The sequence below is a fragment of the Furipterus horrens genome, unplaced genomic scaffold (assembly GCF_987537825.1).
Source record: "Furipterus horrens unplaced genomic scaffold, mFurHor1.1.pri manual_scaffold_4, whole genome shotgun sequence".
NCBI classification, from domain to species: domain Eukaryota; kingdom Metazoa; phylum Chordata; class Mammalia; order Chiroptera; family Furipteridae; genus Furipterus; species Furipterus horrens.
The window spans coordinates 173,410,752-173,437,160 of record NW_028327174.1 but is presented as its reverse complement, the minus strand read 5'-3'; the positions used below and the strand labels follow the sequence as shown (position 1 = coordinate 173,437,160).

The 26,409-nt window shown below is 48.9% G+C and overlaps 3 protein-coding genes and 1 pseudogene across 4 annotated transcripts; 2 read left to right on the top strand and 2 right to left on the bottom strand.

Annotated features, from left to right (window-relative positions):
• The first annotated feature begins 129 nt into the window (after positions 1 to 129).
• Positions 130 to 7,228, top strand: CD72 (CD72 molecule). Of its 2 annotated transcripts, none has more exons than XM_090274387.1 (9): positions 130 to 345; positions 459 to 566; positions 1,162 to 1,236; positions 1,802 to 1,888; positions 2,220 to 2,555; positions 4,952 to 5,094; positions 5,702 to 5,790; positions 6,496 to 6,627; positions 6,890 to 7,228. In XM_090274387.1, exons 1-9 carry the CDS (start codon positions 264 to 266, stop codon positions 6,930 to 6,932), a joined length of 1,095 nt encoding a protein of 364 aa, XP_090130513.1. In that variant the 5' UTR covers positions 130 to 263; the 3' UTR covers positions 6,933 to 7,228. The 2 variants fall into 2 exon arrangements, with proteins under 2 accessions (XP_090130513.1, XP_090130514.1); XM_090274388.1 differs by having other exon boundaries at positions 133 to 345; positions 5,702 to 5,859.
• TESK1 (testis associated actin remodelling kinase 1) lies at positions 7,177 to 12,212 on the bottom strand. Its single transcript, XM_090274348.1, has 10 exons — positions 11,262 to 12,212; positions 11,024 to 11,145; positions 10,847 to 10,895; positions 10,173 to 10,319; positions 9,757 to 9,839; positions 9,500 to 9,590; positions 9,164 to 9,247; positions 8,925 to 9,014; positions 8,677 to 8,791; positions 7,177 to 8,328 (listed from the first exon to the last, which is right to left on the bottom strand). The coding sequence occupies exons 1-10, from the start codon at positions 11,478 to 11,480 to the stop codon at positions 7,439 to 7,441; spliced, it is 1,890 nt and encodes a 629-aa protein (XP_090130474.1). The 5' UTR covers positions 11,481 to 12,212; the 3' UTR covers positions 7,177 to 7,438.
• Positions 12,213 to 15,646: 3,434 nt separating this feature from the next.
• Positions 15,647 to 16,645, bottom strand: LOC150013356 (glyceraldehyde-3-phosphate dehydrogenase pseudogene; annotated as a pseudogene).
• Positions 16,646 to 24,394: 7,749 nt separating this feature from the next.
• Positions 24,395 to 26,399, top strand: CIMIP2B (ciliary microtubule inner protein 2B). The gene is made up of 6 exons (XM_090274395.1): positions 24,395 to 24,507; positions 24,896 to 25,119; positions 25,208 to 25,425; positions 25,609 to 25,660; positions 25,737 to 25,934; positions 26,228 to 26,399. The coding sequence occupies exons 1-6, from the start codon at positions 24,446 to 24,448 to the stop codon at positions 26,314 to 26,316; spliced, it is 843 nt and encodes a 280-aa protein (XP_090130521.1). The 5' UTR covers positions 24,395 to 24,445; the 3' UTR covers positions 26,317 to 26,399.
• The last annotated feature ends 10 nt before the right edge of the window (positions 26,400 to 26,409 follow it).

The following is a 26,409-nucleotide window of genomic DNA, read 5'->3' as shown; positions in this document are numbered from 1 at the left end:
ATCCCCATGCTCTGGCCCTCAGTTTCCCCTCCTCTGCCCCTCTGGTCAGTGCTCAGGATGCCATCCGCTTCACTGAACCCATCTGTCTGACACTTGCTCACATCTTCCTCTTTTGTGACTAGAAGTCACAAGGCAAAGCACTACGCCGTACAGTCAGGGGGAACACAGAGCCTAAGAGTGTGAAGGGACAGAGGGGAGAGTGGCAGGGAAGCTTGGTGCCAGTGGAAGAAGGGGAGACGGGTGGGGCAGAGGTCCCCAGGACCATGGCTGAGTCTGTCACCTATGCAGACCTGCGGTTTGTGAAGGCTCCCTTGAAGAAGAGAATCTCCAGCCAGTTAGGGCAGGGTAAGGGTAGATGAGGGGTCTCCTGAATTCTGCATCCCAATCCTCTTTCATGACCCCACCCCACAGATCCCCACTTCCAACTCCCATCTTGGTCCCTTTTCTCTCCTCTACAGACCCAGAAGCTGACGATGATGGGGAACTCACCTATGAGAATGTACAAGTGCCCCCAATCTCAGGGGGAGCCTCAAGCTTGGCTTCCTCTGGACCAGGGGACAAAGCCGGTATGGAGAGCCCAGGGGATGTGTCTGGAGGGGGCTGTGTCTTGAGCTGAGGAATACACAGTATTCTTGGGAGGACGATACCTTTGGGAAAAGGAGGGAAGTTCTTAGGGAAAAGAATGAGCACTGGATAAATGGCAGCCAGGAGAAGAATAAAGCTCCCAAGGGCAACGTGGATCCCAGTGGGGAGGCAGGGATCGGGAGGGATGGGGCAGCCCTGTGGGGAGATGGGTTCAAATAGAAAATGGGGAGTCAGAGGAGGGGGATGAGAGGGTAGGGGAAAGAAATGAGAGAACCTTCCTGGGAGAGGGTTTGGGGCAGGCAGAGAGGGGCCCAGCGGAAAAGATAAAGGGAGACTCTGGAGGACAAGGAGAGGGTACCGGTAGCGGTGGGGGAAAGGTAGCTAAGACTCAGGAAGGACACGAGAAAATCGCGGGGAGCTGAGGAACTCCGGAGAGCGCTAAGGAAGACCCGGGGCAGTAGCGCAAGACAACGAGGACCCTGGAGTCTCAGCGCGGGGAGGCGGTGGGTGGGTGGGGAGGGAGAGCGGCATTTCCCGGGCTTCCCATTTCTAACGGGACTTGCTCGTCTTGCGCAGGTCTTCAGTCAGAGCCGCCGCCGCCTGCGTCCTGGAGCTCGGTGACGTCACCAGCAGCCAGGCAACTCCTGCGCTGTGAGTACCGCGCCCTCGGCCCCCCATGCTGGAGCACAGGCACGCGGGGCGGGGCCTCGTGCTCGGAGGCCTCGCCCACCGCGCAGACCCCACGAGGCCGCGCAGACCCCACGAGGCCCCGCGGAGCAGGGCGCGGAGCGACGTGCTGGCGCCCCCGCCGGTGGCGGGTGGTGCTGGGCCCCGTGGTGTGCGGTCTGGTTCCAGGGGGCCCCGCGACCCCCCTCTCTGCCCATTTCACCCCCAACTTTCCGAGTTGTCGACCCAGATCTCTCCCCACTCCCCACTTAACGATGGTCCTCATCGACATACCTCCGGCCTCTGTCTGGGTCTGAGATTGAGTGCCTCCTCCTACCAAGCAGTGTCTTCAATTCTTACCAGTAACAATTCCCAGCACTTATAAGGGGCAGTCTTCCGTGCGCTACCCGCGGAAACTCATTTTCCGCCAAAAACCACCATACCGGCGCTGTCTCCTCTGAGGGAAGCTCTTTTCCATGAACCCCTCCCACACCCCGGTTTATAAACTGTTCCTGGGGCTCACTGGCCCTCCTGCCACTGTCTCCCTAAGGCCGTTCAGCCTGCTCGAAATACCTCTTGGGCCTGCTCCTCACCTGCCTGCTGTTAGGGATGGCTGCTATCTCCCTGGGAGTGCGCTGTGAGTATACCTCCTCTCATTTCCTACTTACCCCAAACAATTTTCTCTCTTACTCTTCCCAACAGCATCCCTTCCTCAGCAGGGGCTGGAGTTACTATCACCACACATCCTTAGCTTTTGGTCTGGTTTCCAGCCAGGTCTGTTTTAGAGCACTGTGTCTTCCTAAATTAACCTCACCTAATCCTGTACCTCACTTAAGGCTTAGGCAGTCAGAACTTAAATTTCAGCCTGGGATGCAAAAGGTTGCAAGAAGCAGAAAAAGGGTTGACGCTGAAGTCTCAGGGCACAGCTGAAGAAGATGTCATTCAAATATCTCTTTATGGCCAAACAGATCTGCAGGTGTCTCAGCAGCTCCAGCACACGAGAAGCTTTCTGGAAGCCACTAACAGCAGTCTGAGGCAGCAGCTCCACCTAAAGATCACCCAGCTGGGGCAGAGGGAACAGGATCTGCAGGGTTCCAGGAGGGAGCTGGCCCAGAGTCAGGAAGCACTACAGGTGGAACAGAAGGATTGCCAGGCTGTCAAGGAGCAGTTACAGGCCTGCCAATCCAACAGGGAGGAAACAAAGAAGGCCTTGCAAAAGGAGGAAGAACAGAGGAGGACATTGGAGTGTAGGCTGAATAGCATGTGGGACACACTGAAGTCCTACTGCACATGCAACCCACCAGGTATCTGCTCTGGGAGAGGAGAGATGGGAGGGTCTGCTGTGAGGGATGGATAGAAGTGAGGAGATACTCGTGCCAGGGGTCTATCAGGGGGCCACTGAGTTCAGGAAAGGGGTAATGAACCACAGTGATGGCTGACATGAGCTGTGCAGCCTTAGCCAACAGGGAGAAGGCTCAAGTTGCATACTGGATTAGGGGGACTCACCCAGCTCAAAGGCAGATCTGTGGGGGAGAGGAGGGTAGCAGCCAGCAAGGCAAATCCCACTGGCCGAAGCAGCAAACTCTCATCTGGCTTAACATCAGTGTCAGGGATCAAGGAACCCCTTGAATTTGGATGTGAAATAGGTTGTTTGCACATATCCTAAAGAGAGGGTCTATAACTTTAATTAGGTTTCACTACATATGAGATTCCCCAAAAGATTAAAGTTTGCAGATTGATGAGGTGCAGTCTGGTGGAGGGCAAGGCAGCTGAAGCTAAGTGTGGATGACACAGTGAGGTGGGTGGCGATAATGTGGCGTAGGGAATGGGGTGGGATGTTCAGCCAGCCAGTATGTGGGGATGAGAGAGAGGGACACATCAAGGTGAGGAGCTGTGGTAGAGCAGGCTGAGGTGCCAGCCCAAGAGGACTGGAATGTTCATGGACCAGCTGTCTGTGGTTGAGGTTAGGCTCAGGCTTAAGACAGTGTGCATACACCCCTGGCCCTCATTTTTTTTTTACTTTCTTATTCACTATGACCCTCTCAGTTCCATACCAGCGCTGCCACCCACTCCCACAGCTGTGCCCTCGAGCTCAGCATCTCAAAGTGCTCAGACTCTGAAAGGATGGTTTTTGAGCTCCACTCTGACCACAGCTGCCCCCGCTCCAGGCTCTCCCCACACTTCTTTAACCTCATTGAGTTCTCCACTCCACTGACTCCCCTGTTTCCTCCTTTCCAGCAGCCGCCACCTGTCCTCACTTCTCTCTCTACCCATCTTGCTCTCCGGGGTCCATCACTTCGACCACTCACTCCTTTGTTCTACTGCCCTTCTGGTGCACCTGACTGGCAATATCGAACTCTGGATGAACTCAACTGTCCACCTTGTCTGTGCCCGCACCCAGGTGTGACAAACTGTGCAATCGTTCTGCCTGGTGCCACTGATACTCTAGTTTCAGCCTCAGCTGGGACCTCACACTGCCGGTCGCCTTGCTCTCCATAATAACTCCTTACCCTAGCACCCCCCCCCCTCTCACTTTCAGTAGATGTCCTACTCTGTCAGAGAGGAAATCCCTCCATCCACCACCCCCAAGTCTATATATATCCATTTACATTTTTGTCCACCCCCATATCTTATAAGGATAACTACAACAACTCGTTGGATATTTTTCCTAAACATCCTCCCACACCCCTATTCCACTCTTCATATTGCAGCAGGGTAGTCCTTTAAACAAAAATATGATCCTGTCATCCCAGTGAAGAGCATGTCATTCCAGGTAGTTAATTAATCAAAAGGTATGGAATACATACTATATGTCTGGCACTGTGCCCACATACTTGGGATCTAGCCAGTGAACAAAATTCCTATATGTAAAACCCTACGTGACCTCTTTCTTGTGAAATAAGAATTCAAAAAATCCTTAAATGGCTTTCAAGGCCCCTGCCTGCCTTTCAGTGTGCCGCTTCAGCTTGCTCTTCTGTTTGGCCACAGCAACTTCTTTTTATTCCTTTAAATTACTGATTTACAAGGTGCAGTCTGGCGGTGGGACAAGGAGAATAACTCAAGCAATGGAAAGAGGTGGGTTGGGATCAGGAGCGCAGACTGAGGTGTGGGATGTTAAAGAAAGAGGATTGTTTATTTCTTATGGTCAGGAAAAGAGAAACAGAGAAGAGACAAATTTTGAGATGGAGGGAAGGGGAATAATTTACATTAAGTGTCCGACAATTTCAGCAAAATAGGAACCAAGGTTATCTACTTGCAGAAGACTGGAGAGGGAAGGAGGTGGTTCTCAGCTTGAGGAGCGTGGGAAAGTTTTCACTATGCAGTGTGGAATGCCTCAGAGAGCTAATGAGGAGGATGAGTCCTGTCGGACACCTATGGGGGCCCAGGCGAGGTTATCCAAAGTGGGGGTGGGGCGGGGGCTGTAATCATTCAGAAATTGGGAAACGTACCACCAGCCCTATTAAAATAAACCTCCCAGATTGTTAAGGAGTAAACTTGTTTTATGTTAAAGGCTTTTACTAAGTGTACACAGGTTTGTCATTTCCAGAAAGACTGCAAAGATCAAGGACTAAGAGTCAATGAAGCTTAGACCTATGGAAACAGTGTTAGCAACTAGGTTGCTGAGCAGTCACTTTCATTGCAAGTGTTGAGATCTCCCTCTGGGTCTGGGCTGTGCTGTCACACTCTTTCTGTTTTTTAGACACCTGCTGTCCCTTGGGATGGATACTGATGGAGGGGAAGTGCTTTTACATCTCACCTATTAAGAGAAGTTGGGAGGAGAGCGAACGCTATTGTAAATCTCTGTCCTCCAGCCTGGCCACAATTAGTGGCTTTTCTTATTCAGTAAGCATACCTTTATTCACAGACTGCTGTGGGTACTGTTAGGTAAAGGGACACAGGTCATCAAGTCAGGAATGGCAGTGTCCACGTGGCATGCATGCTGTGGCGTGCATTCCTTTTCTATGCAGCTTCTCAGCACAGTGCCCCAGGCGGCCCCTACTGATTAGAGTTGTCATCAGAGTTGACTTATGAACCATTTTTACTTTTACCGGTTTCTCATTTTAGTTTTCTGGTCAGCATCTGGGCAACCTAACAGATTCTTCGACTGTCATAACCCCTCAGGAAGAGAGGCCCCAGACCTGGTGGGCTGGATTGTAGGGATTGTGTCCTTGTGACCACAGCAGCCCACAGAATGGGTCCCCTTCAAGGGCTGGTGGACTGAAGGGTGAGCCTGCATCTGTCTGGTGGCACTTGAAGGATGCAGGGATAGGTCACTGATGAGCTGTGTCATGCACCAAAGATGGGCATGGTCCTCTTGTCAAAGTTCCTAGGTCTCCCTAGAATATTCATTTCCTTCCATCAGCCCATGTCCCGTTTTACACCCTTACCCCCATTCCACTATTGCTCACCACTCTCCACACACCTCTGGTATCTTTGAATCTCCCCTCAGGCTTATCGTTACAGCAGCTTGTATAAAGCAATGAGACAAGTTGGCTGGCCTGATCCATATTGGACTCAAGTGTTGGGAGAAGTTGATGGGTATGATTCATATTGGATTGACGTCAGGTCAAGGGAAGGGCAGCGACATCATGGTAAAACGGGCTCTGGGTAAGTTAGTTAGGACTTTTGAGTATTTTCAATTTCATAATCCCTTCATGAAGAAACAGTAATGATATTTCCCTTTAGGTCCAGCTCCCAAACCTTTGACAAATCAATATTGTAATTGCCAATTTGTCCATTTCCTCTATGGACAAGTAGGGCATTCTTATTCTCTATTCTGTCCCCAGTACCTAGCAGTCCCTGACACATGCTTTTGAAAATATTTTTATTAATTACTAGGTTGAGACCTATCATCCTTCTCTCAGAAGCTAGGGCTTCATAGCTGATGAAGAACCCTGGCATACTAACGTCCTGTCTAGGGCCACTTGGGGCACTGGAGTTGCCCCAGGGAAGTAAGAGGGCAATGGGATAACTTAGGGGCTCAACCCTGAAACAGCTGGTCACTTTTGACGTTCCCTAACTGGAGTTTCCATCTTTAAGACCTTGGATGATTTTTCCCTCCCCTGGCCCCAAAGTCTTTTCAGGTTGGAGTCTAGACATCTGTCCCTGAAACATACCCAAACATGGCCTTAGGTAGGTAGGGTGAGTTAGGTCTTGGGCTAAGTTTTATGTAGGGCAGGGGAGAGGAGGGAGGGGAAAAGAGGGGGCCAGAGCCTATCCCAATTCTATTTCATCATTCTTTAGGTCTAATGCTCAAAACCAACGATGTCCCAAGGTTTCAAAATACAGTTGGCAGAGTAACCAGGAGTGTACTACTACTCTTCCCTGCATCTGTGAGAGGGAAGCTTTTAAGTATCCAGATCAGCACAGAGCTGAGTAAGTGTGTGGGGACTGAGGCGTGAGAGCTTGGGGGGTACAGGGGCTCAGCTGGTCCGGGGAAAACTTGTTCCTGGGAGTAAGTCATGTCTGCAGCCTCCAGGAGCTAGGTATAAGGGGGTGCTGCACAGGGAGAGGGGCAGGGAAGCCCTGGCACTGACGGGAGGCTGTTGATGTGACCGTGCTGGGAGCTGGGGGAAACGGGATGAAGGTTCTTAGTGACAGTCAACTATGGGACTCATTGATATTTTTACTCTTCCAGATACTCATGCCAACAAGAGCCTGTGCCCCTTCCTCATCCCTAACTTGCAGCCACAAGACCTATGATTATCTCCCTCCAGGGTTCCCTCACTCTGCCTGGACAGTGCCTGGCCAAGGGCTGATCCAACCCAACACTTCTAGGCAGCCTGCTGCCTGCTTAAAATCCTGTCCCAGAAACTGGACTATTCCTGGAAAGAGGGTGCAGAAACCTCTGGAAGAAATTTTGACCTCCTCAACCTCCCATAATGGAATGGGGGTGGGGGGAGGAGGGCGTACGGGCTGAGCGGATGGGGGCAGCCCGGAGCCAGCCAGGCAGTTTTATTGAAATATTTTTAAATAATTTGCACGTGTTAGTCTTGTGTGTCAGCAATGCTGTGTGACCCCCACGGGAGAGCAAGCCCAGGGCTTGGATAGGCAATGTCTGTCCCTCGAGTCCATGCTGAGGTTCCCCTATACGGAGGAGCTGGTCAGCCCATCTGGGGCCGGCACTGTCCAGGGTGTGTGCTGTCCTCCCAGGGCATCCTGAAGGCCAAAGTTGGAGGCCCCACTGCTAAGAGCGTGCCCCAGGCAGCTGAAGGCTGGGTGTGGGTGGCTTGGCATGGTGCCCTCGGTGGCAGAGGAGACTGCCTGCCTCACAGTTCAGGTTGCGGTAGCGGGCAACAGCTGGTGTGGGGCGGGGGCACATGGACAAGAAGCCAAAGCTGAAGGGGCCCAGGCAGCAGCCCGGGCAGGGTAGCCCCTCGTCGGACTCCCGAGGAGCTGATGGGGGTGGTGAGGGTTCTGTTCGCTCCAGGGCTGCCGCCCGGGGCAGGCTGTGCTGGGCCCGGTTCCAGGGCTCCCCGGCCCAGCTCTGTGGGGAGTTCACCACCACAGCTGGGGGGTTGTTGTTAAGGGGAGGTCCTGATCTAGGGGACCAGGGCTGGGAGGCTGGCGAACAAGTGCTGATGAAGTTGTCTGTGGCCACGGCCAGAGGCAGCTGGGGAGCTGCTCCTGGGGGTTCTGGCTCAGGGCTACTGCCCTCACATTCCATTCTGTCTTCAGCTGAGGGGCCCACAGAGGGAGGGCCAGGACCTGGCAGTACTGTCTCCATACGTCTGGGGAGCTCAGGGGATGATGGTAGTGAGCGGCAGCGACGGGCAGGTGTCCCAGGCTGGAGGAGAGTGTCTGGAGTGCTCACCAAGGGCAGCTGCTGGGTGGAGAGCAGTGGTGATGGTGGTACGAGGGGCAGGGGAGCGACTGGCTTGCTGGGTGTGTCCAGGAGCTTGATCTTGCCACCCCGGAGGTCTTCCCGTAGTGAGAAGGGGTTGACTCGAGTGAGACTGTCCCCCCAGTTGGGGGGTGATTCTGGTGATGGAGGCAGGAAGAGGTCTGACCGGCTTCGGGAGAGCCGGGGGTCTGACCTGGGAAGCGTGGCAGAGGGACCCCCTCTTGGAACAGACCCTGTTGACAGAGAAGTCTGTGATCACTATTCTCAGCATTGATAGCTTCTTGAAGGTCTCATTATTAGCCAGGAGGCTGGTGGGACTAGAGCTTAGAAAAGGGAGTCTGATAGCGTGCTTGGGAAAGGGGCAGATAGTACCTCCAGCCACTTTTTACCTTTTTCCTTCTCTTCTTCCTCAACGCTCTAGAATCAGAAAACTATCTTCTTTGAGATGTCCTATCTCCCCTACCTCCATCCCCAGCCTTCTCAACTAATAAATACACTTAGTCTTCCCCAGATAATTCCCTGAGTTCTAAGGAGGAGAGAGGCAAAAGGACTCCAGGTAGGTCAAGGTCATGCTCACTTACCCTGATTGTGAGTCAGGGGAGCCCTGGTGAGGGGGGCTGGCTCAGACAGTTGCTCTAGGATCCATTCCAGGTGCTGGGTGATTTCGGCGAAGGGAGCACGAGCGCTAGGTTCCATCTGATGGGTAGAGACAGGGGCAGCTTCACTCAGTGCTCCTAAAGTGGTCCCTGAGTTCTCCTCCCATCACCTGGGACAAGACAGCCTTGCCAGTTAGATAGGGGTGGAGGTCGTGGGGTACGGGGGCTCTTACACTGCAGCAATGGATGGCCAGCAGCAGGAAAGGCAGTGGGCAGTCATCCCCTACCAGGGTCCGGAAAGCAGGCACATCCAGGCCAAAGTCCTGCACGGACAGAAAGGAAGGGCCCCTAAGTCAGCTTTCTTTGTGTTCTCCTGCCTCCCAGTGAGGACCTCAAGCTCCAGGGAACCCTTCCTAGTTATAAGTTGCCCAGTCTGGAGCTCTTCCTTTTCAAACCTGGAGCTATCATTCACCTCAGTACGGGGAAGGTAGTCAGGGTCCGCAGGTACTCGTGCGATGAGCTCACAGAGGATAATCCCAAAGGCAAAGACATCAGCCTGGGGGTAGGAGATAATGTCAGGGGGAGGAATCAAAAAGTTTTCATGCCATAATTTTGTTCGAATGTGTCAGAATTCATGGGGGTGTTTTGACAGTTCCCATGTGTTGGAGGGGGTTCCTGTTAGGGGCAAGGGAAGGAGGTCTTGGGGGCCTCCTAAATATCTGGCAAGGTTGCTGAGGAACTTGGGATAGGGACTTGAGTATCTCAAGGGTCTCTGGAAAACCTTGGGGATCTGGGGGTGATGTCGTACCTTCTCATCATACAGCTCACCCCGCAACACCTCTGGAGCCATCCAGTACGGGGAACCCACCACAGCCAATGGCTCCTTCCTTTCCCCTTCCCTGCAGGGCAGGGGCAGAGTGGTCAGAAACATGCCACTCTGACAACCACCCCAAACAAAAGGGGATGAGGTCAGCTCTCTCCCCACCCCAGGGGAAATGTCTCTGGGGGCTTCACTTAGATAGAGGCCTTCTGGGAGGTTTGTGGGGACAGTAGCATTCAGCTCACCTATACACAGGAATCTTTTCAGCCAGCCCGAAGTCACCCACAACAGCTGTGAAGCTTCGGTCTTCTCGACGGATCAGACAGTTCTAATTGACACACAAAGTATCCCCATACACTCATCACTTTTGGCTCTCTGATCTCCCAATCTATAACCCAAAGTTCTGTCACTCCAGAATAACCCCAGCCCTCTCCCAGTTTTCCAATATACCCAGTCTTGCAACATCATCTATCACTCCAAACACAGAGTGGTACTCAGTTGAGCCTCAGAGCACACCCCCTCACCCCAGTCCCCCATTCCCCATCAGCTTGCTTCTCTGACATCCTAACATATTTATTATCCACATTCCAACATCCACGGGCTAGTTACAACCCACAGTCTCAAATCCCCCTTCACGCCTCGAGCTATCTGGCCAGCCTACCTTGGATGTGAGGTCTCGGTGGAATACACCTTTGGCATGCAGGTACTGCAGGCCGTGGGCGATGTCCAGAGCCAGGTGGAGCCTGGCAGGCCAGGAGAGCGGTTCAGGGGAGCTGAGCAGCTGTTCCAAGGTCCCCCCATTCATATACTGGGGCATAGTGGGAGGAGAAGGAGAATGAGTATCAAGATTTCGTTCTGTACTCTAGTCTCCAGCTAATAAGCCAGGAGACACTCAGGAGGATCACAAAGGTCAGAAGGGAGGGCCTGTGCTCTAAGGTCCCAAATTCATATTCTAGGGCTGTCCTATCCAATACATGTGCAACTATTTAAAATTAAATTATTAAGTTTAAATAAAATTAAAAACTCAGTTCCTCAAACTAGCCACAGTTCCAGTGCTCCCTAGCCACATGTGGCTAGTGGCTAATTTTGCACAGTACAGATATGGAACATTGTCATCACTGCAGAAAGTTCCATTGAACAACACTGTTCTAGAGGATTTAGAAGATGAGAACAGCTGAGGCCTTTTATTTGTGGTTTGCCCAAAGGGAAGTGAGGGAAGACTCCCTGGAAGGAAGGAGGTCTTGCTGCCTCTCACTATTCCTCTGTAGAAGCACCAGCTCGTTGACTTTCTCTCCCCTTGGTGGTGGGGGTCCCCTCCTCTTGGCCCATCCTCACCTCTGTAAGAGCGTGCAGCTGCCCCTGGTGCACACAGACTCCCATGAACCTGGAAGAGGGATGGAAGATAGGGGGGTAGGCTGTAAGAGATCCAGCCTCTCCGCAGTTTCCACTGTTCCAGTGGGATCTTTCCCCTTCTCCCAGCAAGCTTCCCAGCCAGAGGCTGGAGCCGCTCACCTTAAGATGTTGGGGTGCCGGAGCCGGTTCATCAGCTGCACCTCACGTAGCGTGTTTCCCCGGTTACTGGGGAGCCTGTTCATTTTCAGCACCATGACTTGCCCTGACTGTCGGTGCCGAACCTGGGGGTGTCAGGGGAAGGCGAGTCCCGGGCAGGTCGGAAGAGTCGCCCGCGCCCTTGCTCCAGCCTCCAGTCGAAGGCTTGGTCCCGCCCCTCTGCCCTCTCCGCCGGTCCTACCTTGTAGACCTCAGAGAAGAAGCCGGCCCCGATCTTCTCGGCGCAGTGGAAATCGTCCACGCGCGCTAGGCTGGACACGGCGCTGCGGAGAGCCCGGTAGGAGGAGGGGCGGCCCCGGCCCGGGCCTCCACCCGCGCCCCCTGGCCCCGGGGGCCCCTCCCCCGGCGCCTCTCCGGGCCCGGGCCCAGGGCCCCGTAGTGGGGGCCGTTCCCCGGCCATGGCCGGGCCCCCAGCCCGAGCCTGCCTCACATGGCAGGGTCCCCGGGGCCCGGGCAAGCCGCGCTTGCCATGGGCTCGGGCCCAGCCCGATCCGGGGCGCTGGGACTCCTGCTCCCGCCTAGGAGAATGGAAGATCCGCCGAAGATCCTGGGCCCGCCCCCGCCGCGCCGGCTTGCAGGGCCCGGTTGGACGCCGCTCCGCTCAGCTCTTCGCAGGGCCTGGGCCTGAGCCGGGCGGTGGCGGTGGCGCTCCCCGGCGCTGGCGGGCAGACGGGCTCCCTGCAGACGGAGGCGGTCGGGCAGGAGGCTGCGGCGGGCTATTCGGCTTCACCGCTGGGGCTCAGGCTCCGCGGCCTGCTGGGGGCGGGGCTGAGCCGGGCCTCTGCTTAACTCCTTGGAGTCCGGCCCCCAGGCAGCGGCCACGCCCCCTCAGGTACGCACTCCCAACCGTTGGCCGTGACGCCTTAGGCAAGTGGGCCTGGGGCGTCGGGGTCAAATAAGTTCAGGCCTGAGCTGAATAACTTAAGGGAGTTAAGGGCTGATTGTGCGTACGTGCAGGTCAAATGTCTTTTAGCTGCCCAAGGAATCTTTTCTCCCCTTCCACCTTCAGGTCGCTGTCAGTTGAGGGCCGGGCTTAGGAATCCATCTGATTCCTAGGCTCCATGGACCAACAGGGCAGAAAATTAGACCCCTCATGGCCAACCGAAATCTAAGGCAGCCCAGCAATCTGCCCACCTTCCTGGCCTCCACCCTGGCCCACCCTGCCCATTCCCCATGTCTCCACTCCTACACTGTAAACCTCTGGACTCCCTGAAACTTCCTTCCTCCTCGGGAGGCTGCGATGCCCCAGGGCTGTAGTGAGCCTTTGGCCAGCCCATCCCCAGTGTGGCCCCAACTCCTCCTCATTCCATCCCATCTCCCTCGAATAAAGTTCAAATTTCAGAGCCGCCGCCTAGTGTGACACACACCCTTGACCTTCTTAGTATTTCGTCCAAATGACCCTTTTTCTCAAAGGAGAAGTCTCCACCTGCAGGGAAACCCCGCCTCCCGCGAGATCCCACCCCTTGGCCAAACTCCGCCCCTCAAGGGGCTCTTTCCCTCGAAGACCCCTCTCTTCTTCAGTGAGACCCCTCCACTTCAGAGGGACCTTTCGTCAGTATCACACTACTAACGTCAGTGTGTACCGAACCTGTCAGTGCCTCCTCCGTGTGTTCCTCCCACGCAGTGAGACCCCACACTTCAGAGTGACTCCACCAGTCTTTGTGACCCCGCCTCTCAACGTGACTCCTCCCCTCAATGTGGGCCAGTCTTTACTAGTGTGACCTCTCTCAGCAGATTCCGCCCTCTTTCTTGTAGGAATCCGATCTGCCTCCCTCAGGCCGGAGGAGGAGCTGCAGCTGGCGTCTAAATCGGCGGGGAGTCCTATATTCACAGGCAGCGTTTCGAGATCCTACCCTACGCTTCCGGTTCTCTTCGGGTTCCTCCGGCGAAATAGCCAATCCTCGCCAGGGGTGGGGACGTCGCTCGATCCCAGCGACGGCTCCCGGACAAGCGGTGGGGGTGGCGGTGAACGCCACCTAGCGGTTGCATGGAGCGCAGTGGCAGTGGGGGGGCTTCGGGCCTCGAGTATGAAACAGGCTGTGATAGAGCTTGAGAGAGCGCGGCTGAGTTCTCTTAAAGAATTAGAAAGTACTATATTTCTATTTCTGTGGTAAGCTGAAAAGAAAATTAGAGACCTGTCCCGTGTTTATGAGTGCTGGGGCCAAGTTTTCTTCGTCAAGAGCTAATGAGAAAAGAATAAATAAATGCAGTCTTAAATTATAAAGGACGCATTAGAGAGCCAGGAGAAGGCCAGATGCTGTCTCCGTGAGGTTTTGCATAAATTTGGTGGGAAGAACAGGAGAGATTCACAGCCAGCCCTTCCAGAGCCAGTGGAGACAGGCCAATCTGGAGAAACCTATGCCTGGATCATGTACATGGTATTTATTCTCCCAGAGGCAATTTGGTCTCAGCAAAACAAACTCATTCTTCACTTTAAATAAATGTTAATATCTACAACTATTTAATTTGTAAATTTGCTTTCTCTAGAAGTATGCGATCTGTAAATACTAGGAATTAATGCCTCATTTTGTTTAAGTAATATCATAATAGATACTTTAATCGACGTATATGACCCTCGATCCAAGTTTGAGAATTGCTATAGTGGATGATAGTAGTTCCAAGCAGAGGCACCAGGTTCCTGTTTAAGAACGACTACTGTGGTGGTTGTATGGAGCAGGGAGCCTGATTAGGAAGGAGGCTCTGACAATGATTCAGTCAGGAGAGGATGAGGGACTGAACTAGGATATGGATAATAGGGAAGGAGAAGAGGAAACACCCAAGTAGTGTGGGAAAACTTGCTGATTGATTACTATCTAAAGTTGGTCCTGTGGAAAGAACATCAGCCAGGATAATTTTTAAATTTCTAGCTTAGGTGATGGGGAGATATAATTTGAAATAAAGGATCCAGTAGGAGGAAAGTTTGAGCAGAGGAAGGTACATGATTGCCATAAACAAAGAGGTGATGGTAAAACTGTGAAACTGGATGCCATCATCTGAGTAGGGTGTGTAGAGGAAGGAATAGGTTGGCAGTGGAATCCTGGGGAAAACCAACATTAAAGGATGGATGGAGGAAGAGAAGGCCATGAAGAAGAAGGAGAAGAAACAAGCTAAAAATAGGAAGAGGCTCTAGAGAGTCTGGTGCCATGGAATCCAAGGAATGGAGAGTTTAGGAAAAATGGAACAATAAACAGCATTAAATAGTATAGATAAATTTTAAATATTCTTTGAGTTAGGCTATTAGAAGATCCTTCAGTTTTTCAAACTTTTTATGATAGAAAATGTCAAACGTAAAAAAATAAAATAAAGAACAGAGAGAACAGAACAATGGACCCTTCCTTACCTTGGGTGAGTAAGACCATTTTGAGAACCAGGCCTCAGTTGAACTGTTGCCATCAGTGACATGTTTGAGTAAAAGTACAAAACTTTCATATGCCTTTTATGCCAGTGATTCTCCAATGATCAACTCATGACCAATTTTGTTTCGTTTATACCCTTGCTCTCTTCCCCCACCCAGTTGTTTGGTGCATATTTATGACATTATAGTATTTCGTTGATACATATTTTAGTATGTTATCTCTAAAAGATAAGGATTCTTCTTTAAAACAAAATCACAGTGCCATTGTCACACTGAAAACAAACAAACAAAAAACAAAACAAAACAAAACACTTTCTTAATATCATCAAGCATCTCATTCACATTTCCCCCATTGTTTTATAAATATTTAGTTTAAAAAATTGTTTTTTGAATCAAAATCTGAGTAAGGGCCATACTTCACAGTTGCTATGTCTCTTAAATTTTAAAAAATCTTTAAGTCTATTCTCCATCTCTTTCCCCCTTACTAATTAATTAATTTCTTTTTTAAGAGACCAGGTCATTTACCCTGTAGAGTTTCTCAAACTCTGAATTTTGCTGAGCTTCTTCTGGTGTAACTTAGCATGTTTCTCAGCTCTATATTTCCAGTAAATTGGTAGTTAGAGACTTAATTAGATTAAATTTGATTATTTTGGCAAAACTAATTCATAGGTGGTTTTAGTACATTTACCAGGAGTCATACAGTGATGGTCTCTTTGTGATGTTAGTAATGAATGATCATTGTCTAGACGTGTTGCTCAAACTTGGCACTATTGATATTTTGGGCCAAATAATTCTTTATTGTAGGGAGCTGTCCTGTGCATTGTAGAATGTTTAACAGCATCTCTAGACCCTACTCACTGAATATCAGTAGCAACACCCCTAATTGTGACAACCAAAAATGTCTCTAGAGAATTGCCAGTTGTCCCTCAGGGGGCAAAGTGTCCCTGATTGACAACTACTGGTCTAGGTTCATTAATATAGGAGTTAGAAAACAATATTCTTCTGTCCTTTCTTTTTGGGAGGGTTATAGTGACCTTTATTGATTGTGCATGACAAGGTAGGGGTCCCTAAGCCCTCTTCAGGGGGTCTAGGATGGAAACTGGAGGTCAGGAGATTCTCAGTGTGTAGAGGGATTGATTTGGAGCAAGGACTCCCTGGCAGCTGAGGGCCTCTCTTCCTTTCACTGGGGCAGGTGGTCCAGCGGACTCTTACTACTTGGAGGTCAAGTGGACCATAAGGTCCCCCACTCTGTTGCTGTAGCCAAATTCATTGTCATACCCGGAAATGAGCTTGACAAAGTGGTCATTGAGGACAATGCCAGCCCCAGCATGGAAGGTGGAAGAGTGGTTGTCGCTGTTAAAGTTGCAGGAGACAACCTGGTCCTCAGTATAGCACAGGATGCCCTTGAGGGGGTCCTTTGATGCCTGCTTTACTACCTTCTTGATGTCATGATTTTTGGCAGCTTTCTCCAGGCAGCAGGTCAGATCCACAGCCAACACATTGGGGGCAGGGACATGGAAAGCCATGTCAATGAGCATCCCTTTCAGCTCAGGGATGCCCTTGCTCACAGCCATGGCAGCACCAGTGAAAGCAGGGATGATATTCTGGGCAACCCCTTGACCATCACGCCACAGCTTCCCAGAGGGGCCATCCACAGTGTTCTGGGTGACAGTGATGGCATGGACTGTGATCATGAGTCCCTCCATGATGCTGAAGTTGTCATGGATGTCTTAGGCCAAGGAAGCCACGCAGTTGGTGGTGTAGGAGACATTGCTGACAATCTTGAGGGAGTTGTCATACTTGTCATGGTTCCCACCCATCACAAACATGGGGGCATCTGCAGAAGGGGCAGAGATGATGACCTTCTTGGCTCCACCCTTCAAGGGAGCCCCAACCTTCTCCATGGTAGTGAAGACACCAGTGGGCTTTACAAGATATTCAGCACCAGCATTACCACAATTGATGTTGGTGGGATCTCGCTCCTGGAAGATGGCGATGAACTTTCCATTGATGACAAGCTTCCTGTTCTCAGCCTTGAATGTGCTTTTGAACTTGCCATCAAGTAGAGTCATACTGGAACATGTAGATCATGTAGTTGAGATCAATGAAGGGGTCATTAATGGTGATGATATCCACTTTGCCAGAGTTAAAAGCAGCCCTGGTAACCAGGTGCCCGTCATGGCCAAATTGTTGACTCTGACCTTCACCATCGTGTCTTGGTTGCACTTCTACCTGGCACTGCGCAGACAGCCGCGGGTGTCAAACAGGAGGAGCAGAGAGCCTGTCCTCTGTTCTTTGTTAGGTAGAATAAATACCTCTACAAAGAGAAACTTTTTCACATTAACCATTTGTTCCCTAGAGATGTATTTCATGTAGTAAAGGCAAGAAAAATGCTTGTTTCCCTTTTATTTTATCAGCTTTTAAAGTAATGAGTTGGTTACCTAGCATCCTCCAAAAGGGACCATTGAGGGTTTTTTAAGTACTATTATGAACTCATAATTTAACACATATATGATGTGTCTCAGTCATTGGCACCTTTTTATAATTTTGATGCTTAAATTGTCCTATTTTGGCTGGTGGGAACTTATTCAAATTGGCACCTGAGTCCTTTTGATATGACCCTTAAGGTTTCTTTCTCTTTGAGGTAATAAAATCTTTCAGGCTCATTTTGTACATTCCTAGACTACAGCTGGTATCACCTGTGATTCATGGTTTCTTTTAATTGAAAATGGTATTTAGAGACCACAATCTGGGTACTAGGGCTATAGGTTATTTGACCTTTGGAAGAGCAGTTAAATGAATATATAGTCAATTACATGTTCTCCAAACAGTCCCCTCCACCATCTCTTTATTATAAAAGAATTTTAAAACATGCCCAAAAGTTGAAGGAATGCATAGTGAATACATGTGTACTCTCACCTAGATTCAATAATTGTTTACATTTTGTTGTGTTTGTTCTTTCTCTCTCATGTGGTATGGTATGGTGTGGTATGATATGATAGGATATCATATCATGTAATTTTTCCCCCATTTTTTATTGCTGTTCTATTTCAGTTGTCCCATGTTTCCCTCATTGCTCTCCCCTGCCTCACCTACTTCCCCCCTGAGTCAATCCCCACCCTGTTGTTCATGTCCATGGGTCATTTATACTAGTTCCTTGACTAGACCCTTCCCCTTCATATCATGTAATTTTTATTGTGCCATTTGAAAATAAGTTTCAGGCATCATGACACTTCATTAGCATTATCTGCTAAGGTCATTTTTTATGTAACCATAATGCCATTATCACATCTTGAATTACTTACTTCATTTAGCTTTATTGGTTCCCCCTTCTTCATCTTTCCAAACAGTAAACAGTGGTGTATCCAGCCCTGACTGGTGTGGCTCAGTTAGTTGGACATTGTCCTGCAAAGTGAAAGGTGGCTGGTTTCATTCCTGGTCTAGGCATAAGCCTGGGTTGTGGGTTAGTTCCCTGGCTGGGCACATGAGAGGCAATGGATCAATGTTTCTCTCATCGACATTTCTCACTCTGTCTTTCTCAATCCCTTCCCCTCCCTCTAAAAATAAATAAAATCTTTTTTAAAAAGTATATTTTATTGATTATGCTGTTACAGTAGTCCCTTTTTCCTCCCTTTGCTCCCCTCTGCCCAGTACTCCCCTTCCCTCCGACAATCCCACCCCCCCTTAGTTAATGTTCATGGGTCGTGAATATAAGTTCTTTGGCTTCACCCTTTCCTATACGATTCTTAACTTCTTCTTGTCTATTTTGTACCTAGCAATTATGCTTCTTAATCCCTGAACCATTTCCCCATTTCTCCCCCTTCCCCCTCCCAGCTGATAACCCTCCAAATGATCCCAATGCCTATGATTCTGTTCCTATTTTGGTTTGCTTAGTTGGATTTTGTTTTCATTTTTTAGATTTAGTTGTTGATAGTTTTGAGTTTGCTGTCATTTTAGTGTTCAGAGTGTTGGTCTTCTTTTTCTTAAATAAGTCCCTTTAACATTTCATATAATAAGGACTTGGTGATGATGAACTCCTTTAGCTTTACCTTGTCTGGGAAGCACTTCATTTGCCCTTCCATTCCAAATGATAGCTTTGCTGGATAGAGTAATCTTGGTAGTAGGTCTTTGCTTTTCATCACATTGAATCCTTCTTGCCAGTCCCTTCTTGCCTGAAAAGGTTCTTTTGAGAAAGCAGCTGATAGTCTTATAGGCACCCCTTTGTAGGTAACTTTCTGCTTTTCTCTTGCTACTTTTAAGATTCTCTCTTTATCTTTCACCTTTGGCATTTTAATGATGATGTGTCTTGGTGTGGTCCTCTTTGGGTCTAGCTTGTCTGGGACTCTCTGTGTTTCATGGACTTGTATGTCTATTTCCTTCACCAAGTTTGGGAAGTTTTCCTTCATTATTTTTTCACGTAAGTTTTCAATTTCTTGCTCTTCCTCTTCTCCTTCTGGCACTCCTATGATTCGGATGTTGGCATGTTTAAAGCTGTCCCAGAGATTCCTAACTCTCTCCATATTGTTTTCAATTCTCTTTTCTTCATTCTGTACTGGTTGACTGTTTCTTTCTTCCTTATGTTCCAAGTTATTGATTTGAACCCTAGTTTCCTTCCCTTTACCATTGGTTTTGTGTGGATTTTCCTTCATTTTACTTAGCATAGCTTTTACTTCTTCCCTTCTACATTTGCCACACTCAAGCAGGTCTGTCAAGTCTGTGAGCATCTTTATCACCAGTGTTTTGAACTCTCCATCTGTTAGGTTGGCTATCTCCTTGTTGCTTAGTTCTCCCTCTGGAACCTTGATCCGTTCCCTCTTTGGGGCCATACTTCTCTGTCTCCTCAACTTGACAGGCTCCTGTGTTTTCCTGCATCTTAGAGCTGTTGCACCTGTTATGTTGTGAGGGGCCGAGCCTTAGGTATTTGTCAGTACAGGGTGACCTGTTTCACCATGTTGTGGTGCTGTATGTGGGGGAGGGATCTGAGAGGGAACAATGCTGCTTGCTCAGCACTCACCCCTTTTCTAGGCACTTCTCCCACTTCCTGTATGGGACTGGTGCTTCTCTAGCTGTTGCCCTGGTTGTGGTATCCAGAATGGGTGGCTTTGCGGATGTTCTAGGTCTGTGCAGGCCCTTTAAACAAACAGACTCTGCTGAGAGACCGGCAGTTTCTTCCTCTATCCCAATGCCCAATGTTTTTCAGAATCAGAAGCAGTGAGGCTTTATTTTCCCTAGCGCTGAAACCGTGAGCTGTACAGTCTGGTCTGGTGCTGGGAGTGCTCCCTGGGTGTCCCTCCCTACTTTTTAAAATATGTACTGCACTTTCTGCTGCTGGCTACAACCACTGTCACCACCACGACTGCCTCCACACCACATCCTCTCTGCCCCGGCTCCACACCTCCTACCTGTCTGGATGAGTATTTCTTCTTTATATCTTTGTTTGTTGGACTTCCATGCAGCTCAGTTTTCTGGAACTTCTGGTTGTCTCTAGTTTTGAGGTAGTTGTATTCCTTCTTAGTTGTGGAGAGAGACTCAGCATGTCTGCCTATGTTTGCACTTTGGCCGGGAGTCCTCAAATATTTTTTATTGTGTTTCTATTTCTGGTTTACTGAAAATCCTTTTTTGAAAATCACAAATTAGTATTTCATTTTATAAAATACTTCCCCAATATCTGTCAGGGTAATCAAATGGCTTTTATTTCCATTGGTTTATTTATGTTAATCACGTTGATAGATTTCTAGTTCAATCATTGTTGCAGTCATGGAGTATATCCTACTAGTCCTTTTTAAAAAGGATTTTATTTATTTATTTTTAGAGAGAGGAGAAGGGAGGGAGAAAGAAAGAGAAACATGTGTGAGAGAAACATTGATCAACTCCCTCTACCCAAATGGGCCCCGGGATCGCAGCCCAGGCTGAGAATCAAACTGGTGACCTTTTGCTTTGCAGGACAATGCCTAACCAACTGGGCCACACCAGTCAGGGATTCTCTGTATAACTATTGTGAGGTTTGTTTGGTCTTGAATTTGCTGCATCTTGAATTAAGTTCATACTAATTTTGTAAATTAAATGTAATGTGGGTCTTTTTGTAGGTGGCATGTATTCGACCACTTTTTCCTTTCTGCTATAGTTTTTCATTCAGGTGTTTGATATAATTTGGGGTTGATTTTGATTTATATTTTCCTAGACATTATTAATGTCACTGAAATTTTCTAGTTTAGTTATAAATGCTTTCACTTAATGTTTGTTTAGAATTTAAAAAAAATCCTGTGTGTGTGTTTCCTCCCCCCACCCCCCAATTTTTTAGAGAGAGGGGAAGGGAGGGAGAATGAGAGGGAGAGAAACATTGATTGGTTGCTTTTTGTATGCTCCCATCTGGGACCTGGCCCACAACCCAGGCATGTTCCCCAGCTGGGAATCAAACCAGCGATCTTTCAGTTCATAGACCTGAGCTCAGTCCACTGAGCTACACCAGTCAGGGCTGTGTCTGCGTTCTTAGCCACTTAGGGGGTTTGAGTAGCCTTTTTTCTTTTGGCTAGCTGTGTCAGTTGGCTTATTGTTGTCTGTTTCTTTTTTAGACAGCTCTTATAATGATTTTAGTTGTTTTTATGATTCATTGGGTTTTATTGTCAGCTTCATAAATTTTTCCTCATATTTTCATTAGCTTATGCTGTTTCTCTTTCTAGCTTATTGACTGCTTAGTTATTAGCTAGTTAATTTAGTTGGTTTACACCTGTTTACCTGGCTAGTCTGTCTGTAGCCTATTCTGCTGAAGCCATCATGGTCTGTACCACATAACCTGCCTGCCCTAAGCAGAGCTAGTCGATAAGGGTTGCTGGTTCATCTGCTGTGAGATGCTTGAAAGCGATGAGTGTGGTATAGATATTAGTGCTTTATATTTGCTTCTCCTTCCTTCCTGGCACATGGAAGTGTATACTTCTGAGCTGCAAGATATTAATAATTGGTAAATCCAGGTAAAGTTTATATTTTTATTGTAATTTTTCTATATATTAGTTTTTTCCTCCAAATTAAGATGTTCAAGAAAATATATATCAGGGCCCCAATTCCCAGTAAAACATGGTTGGGGCCAGACATGAATATTAAAAAATATTTACTCTAGGTGATTTGGACAACCTCTGTTACTGTCCTAAATTCTTTCCCTTTCTTTCTTTCCAAATTTCAACGAAACACTGACTTTCTAGTTATTTAGCACTTAATAAGACAGGCAGTGGGCCGATTACTCCTTATGCATCACCTTATCTGTCTTACTCTACTCATTGAGGCAGTAACATCAGTTCCCCATTATATAGTTGAGGAAACTGCTGTTCAATGAGATGAATTTGCCAAAGGCTTGTATTTCTAGTAAAACTAGGAGCTGAACTAGGTGTGTTTTTTAAAAAGATTTTATTTGTTTATTTTTAGATCGAGGGAGTGAGGGAGTGAATGTTGATGTGAGAGAGAAACACCCATCTGTTGCCTCCCCGACTGGGGACCTGGCCCGCAACCCAGGCATGTGCCCTGCCTGGGAATCAAACTGGTGACCCTTTGCTTTGGGGGATGCTGCCCAAATAAGTGAGCCACACCGGTCAGGGCTGGGTGTTTTTTAAATTTTTAAATATTATTTATTACTATTTTATTTTTACATTTTGATGCCTTTGGCTCTAAATAAATAAAAACTTAAAGTCACCTAAACAGTAATGAAGTTATTTCACATAAAAGGTTGGTTAATTCAATGGCTCTACATTACCATCAAGGACCCAGGCCTTTCTACTCTACCATCCCCCCTTGATGTGTTCAGGCTTTGTCCCCAGATTGGGCTTCACCATGCCTGCCAAAGTTCCGTCATCATGTCCACAGAACTTCTAGAGGCAGGAAAAGACATCATTCCTTCTTGTCCATCTTTCTTTTTAATTTGTTGTGTCTCTTTTTTAAAAGCAAAGAAGCTCTCCCCAGGACCTTCCCTCATCCCAGACTTCCTCTCATGTTGCCGGAATGCCACAAGCTTTTGCTAGCCTGTCATTGGCAAGAGGTGTGGGACCACTATGATGAGTTTAAACTAATCAAGGCTCACTCCTAGGGCTGGCAGCGAGCTTCCCTGAAGTTGCTGGCTGCTCAGCAAAACAAAATTAAGATTCTGTTAGGAAAAAAGGAGGTGGGGGTAGAGAATAGGTATGAGGTATACAACCAATGGTGTCTGTTACAGAATCCAGACGTCCAGGTTGTTAACCTTGACACACTACTGCTAGTCAGGTTTTCCCCTCAGCTCCCACTCTCACTCAAGCACAGTGATTTCCAACCGGTGTGCCGCAAGAACTTTTAAAACATGCAATACCTGACTATTTAGTCAGGGACTCTAACTTCTTTTCCCTTAGATTGTCAAATTAAAAAATGACAACAGCCAACACAACAATAGTCCAGTGTGAATGAATCAAATTTATATCCATTTTTTGCTCAGATCAGCAGAATTTTAGTAGTTTATGTGTGCCACGAGGTGAAAAAGGTTTAAAATAGCTGTTCTAGCATATTTCCTTAACTGTGAGCCAAGTCCCCTACAACTAGCCCTAAGTGACACATACTAAGGCTGTCCTTGGCAGGATGGTGGGGAATATGAAATGCATTTCTCAGGACCCAGTGCTCTTGCACAGTCCCTGAGGAGTGAGGGATGTGTGCTTAGTCAGAGCAGGCGCTGTCACAGTCTGGGGCGGGGGAGAACAGCAGCGGCTCCTTGGAAAGGCGGTCGGGCCTGGCCTTACCTGGGCCGCAGAGCTGAGTTCTCATCATGCTCTCCACTCTCTCTGAGATGTCGTCTTCCTGGTCTGTAGTTCTCTTAGAATCTTAATTCTTTTCTTAACATATTCTAATTTGCTCCCTAGTCTTAAACCCCAACATTACCGTCATATTTCCCTTGAACTCTCACAGTAAAAAAACCTGTATGTACTGAATTTACTAACCATTCCTTGATTTCCTATATGTGTTAGACTCTTAGAGACAATACTAGGCAATAGGGAAGGAAATTAAATTTTAGCAGCTGTGCGCCCAGTTCTTTCACACACACTATCTGACTTTATTCTTAATATCACCTTGGTAGGTTAGGTTATATTAACCTTCACATTAGAATTTAGAGAATTCAGAAATTAGGTCCCTTGCTCAGAGAAGGTAACGTCAGCCCAAGGGCACAAGTTATTAGGGGCCCATGACTGCCTGACCTCATGCCTGTGCTCTCTCCCCTGACGCTTCATCTGGCCTCATGGTCTTTATTGCTACAAAAAACATTTGCATACATTGATTTGAGCCTCACAATGGTAGCAAGGTGAGTAGTAGTATCTGCATTTTATAAATGGTAGTGGAGTTTAGAGATACTAAATTATGTGCCCAAAGTCATGTGAAGCTTAGCTTTTCTGACTCCTACATATTCTGCCACCATGAGGTGTGCCTAGCAGAGAGAGGTGTATTTGTTGAATGGGGAGTGATTCAGATTATAGTAGGCGTGCAATAAATAATTGTCAAAGTTATACTATTGAACATTAACAATGTCACTGCCTAGAGGTCTCTAGTTTCCTTTTTTCTCCTGTCACCTCCCCTCTGGGCTCTGAGGCTCAGAGACCCTCTTTTCCCAAGGAGCTCCATCATCTTTAATCAAGACTCACAAAGAGCAGAATCCACATCTTCTCAGGCAGGTGCTGAGACGAGGGCTTAGGAAGGAAGGGTACTCTTCTGAGATACAGTGGAATGGACCTAACAGTTTTTGCTTTCCCTCTTCTCACCTCAGGACTCCTTGGGTCCTGGAGTGGCAGGCTGTACTTAGACTTCTTCCTGCTCACAGGCGGCAGAACTGCATTTGTTCTGAAGTAGACAGACCTGTGAACCTCTCCTGTCCCACGGGCCTCGGCCCTCTGTCCCATCTCCCCTCCTTTAGCCCCGCCCCTGACTCTGGCTCCACCCCACAGCCCTGGACACAGTGTACACAGCCCGGAGCCTCTGCTCAAAGGGAAACAAAAGGGACTGCTTGTGTTCCCATGGTTATGGCCAGCACCTTCATACCGGGGCTGAACCCTCAGAATGCTCATTATATCCCGGGGTAAGACTTCTACTCAGAGCACAGCCCTGCTTGCTTCTGGGAATAGGGGTAAAGGGATATAGGCCTTGCGCACCTGGATCTCTGGGGCCAAGTGCACATACCTGTACAGGAGGCACAGGGCTATGGTATGTATGGTGTTGGGTAGAAAAGGAAAAGCAAGGAATAATGGTAGGTGAGCCTGCGACAAAGCTTTGTGTTGTCTTCTCCATGGTAACAGGGTAACAGCAGAGAAGGATTGAAAACCCAGACAGAGAACTGAGAAATGCCTGCTCCAAATATATAGACAGCTGAGTCCAGAAAAGATCAGTGCTTCCAAGGTCTCTGCTTCTGTCTCTGGGGAGGGTGGGGCAGGGGCATCGCAGAGGTGAATGTCAGTCCTCTGCTGCAGGTACACTGGACACTGCCCACTACTTCGGTTCAGCATGGGCCAGACCTATGGGCAGATGACCCGTCGGCTACTTCGAGGAGCTCCTGGCCTAGCCTGGCCTCCTGCTCGTCGCATACTTCTGCCTCCCATTCGGCCTCCGAGGTCCCCCGAGGTTCCCAGGGGAAGCCTGCCTGTCAGGCGTGGGCACAGAAGGCTCAGTTCCGGCATGATCCCTGGGTACACAGGTATGTACAGAAGCATGAACAGATGCCCCATGCCAGAACATGTGTCTCAAGCACTAACAGAAACCTTCCTTGCCCCCTGCCCATCTAGGTTTTGTCCCCCAGGCACAGTTCATCTTTGCCAAGAACTGCAGCCAGGTCTGGGCTGAGGCCCTGAGTGATTTTACTCAGGGGAATGGGGAACAAGGGAATCAGGAGCAAGCAAAGGACGTCAAGGGAGATGTGGAAAAAGATCAAGAGCCAAAGCCAAAGCCAGAGTTGGAGGAGGATGAGGAGGAGGAGCCAGAGCTGGGGCAAGAGGCGGGACAAGTAAGACAGAGAAGGCTGAGGGTTGGGGGAGCAGAGTGCAGTGTGGTGGCAGTGGGGAGCCTCACCTCTGCGTAGGCTGGGGACATGGGCTTAACTGCCAGCTCTGACTCCCTGGGAGCTTGTGTTACGAGCACAGGGCTGAATCTGATAGCCTATTTTTCTTCTGTCAACTTCCCTCACAAGGCTTCCCCCTATTCCATGGATGACAGAGATCCTCACAAGTTCTTCATGTCAGGTGAGGGGAGGCGGGTAATGACCAAAGGCATGGCGAGGCCCCCAGGAGGTCCTGACTCAGTATCCACATCCCTCAGGTTTCACTGGTTATGTGCCCCGTGCCCGTTTCCTCTTCGGCTCCAGCTTTCCTGTGCTCACCAACCAGGCACTGCAGGAATTTGGACAGATGTACACACGGGGCAAACCCCAGAAGGGTCTCAAACATCTCCCCCCACTTTCAAGGACCTACCCTCAGAACCTGGGCCTTTTACCTAACTATGGGGGCTATGTGCCAGGTGAGGATGGCCCCACAATGCGGCTTTTGGGGCTGGAATATTTGTGTGTGTGTGTGTGTGTGTGTGATTGGGGGAGGTAATTTGGGGGGTTGAAACTAATAAATATGGGGGACCTTGAATCATGTAGTTCATTCAGCTTTATCATTGGGCAGGAAAGGAAACTAAGGTAGCTCACAGTGGGGAATTAGAATCAGATTTTGGAGGGCAGCTTGGAAGGTATAGTCAACTGGCTGAGAAATAAAAGGCTTTTCCATGCTAATGGCTACAAGTGACAGACTCTCTTGCCCACACAGGGTATAAGTTCCAATTTGGCCGCACATATGGGCATATCACTCATAACGCTCCAGGCCTCAGCACCTTCCAGAAGCAGGTCGTGGCGTAGGTACCTGGACTTCAAGGTCTCTCTTCCCTGTTCATCTATGCCAGCCATCCTTTTGGAAGAGAGAGATGGGCTGGAGGGTGAGGGGAGGCACAA

Bases quoted from the DNA above. Each gene is read 5' to 3' on its own strand.
- CD72 (XM_090274388.1), top strand. From the start codon at position 264: ATGGCTGAGTCTGTCACCTATGCAGACCTGCGGTTTGTGAAGGCTCCC. The intron at 567-1,161 runs GTATGGAGAGCC...CGTCTTGCGCAG, and splicing joins TGGACCAGGGGACAAAGCCG to GTCTTCAGTCAGAGCCGCCG. The intron at 1,237-1,801 runs GTGAGTACCGCG...TGTCTCCCTAAG, and splicing joins AGCCAGGCAACTCCTGCGCT to GCCGTTCAGCCTGCTCGAAA.
- TESK1 (XM_090274348.1), bottom strand. From the start codon at position 11,480: ATGGCCGGGGAACGGCCCCCACTACGGGGCCCTGGGCCCGGGCCCGGA. The intron at 9,840-10,172 runs GTAGGCTGGCCA...TGTGTCAATTAG, and splicing joins ACCGAGACCTCACATCCAAG to AACTGTCTGATCCGTCGAGA. The intron at 9,248-9,499 runs GTACGACATCAC...TCCTACCCCCAG, and splicing joins GTGAGCTGTATGATGAGAAG to GCTGATGTCTTTGCCTTTGG.
- CIMIP2B (XM_090274395.1), top strand. From the start codon at position 24,446: ATGGTTATGGCCAGCACCTTCATACCGGGGCTGAACCCTCAGAATGCT. The intron at 24,508-24,895 runs GTAAGACTTCTA...CCTCTGCTGCAG, and splicing joins AATGCTCATTATATCCCGGG to GTACACTGGACACTGCCCAC. The intron at 25,120-25,207 runs GTATGTACAGAA...CTGCCCATCTAG, and splicing joins CATGATCCCTGGGTACACAG to GTTTTGTCCCCCAGGCACAG.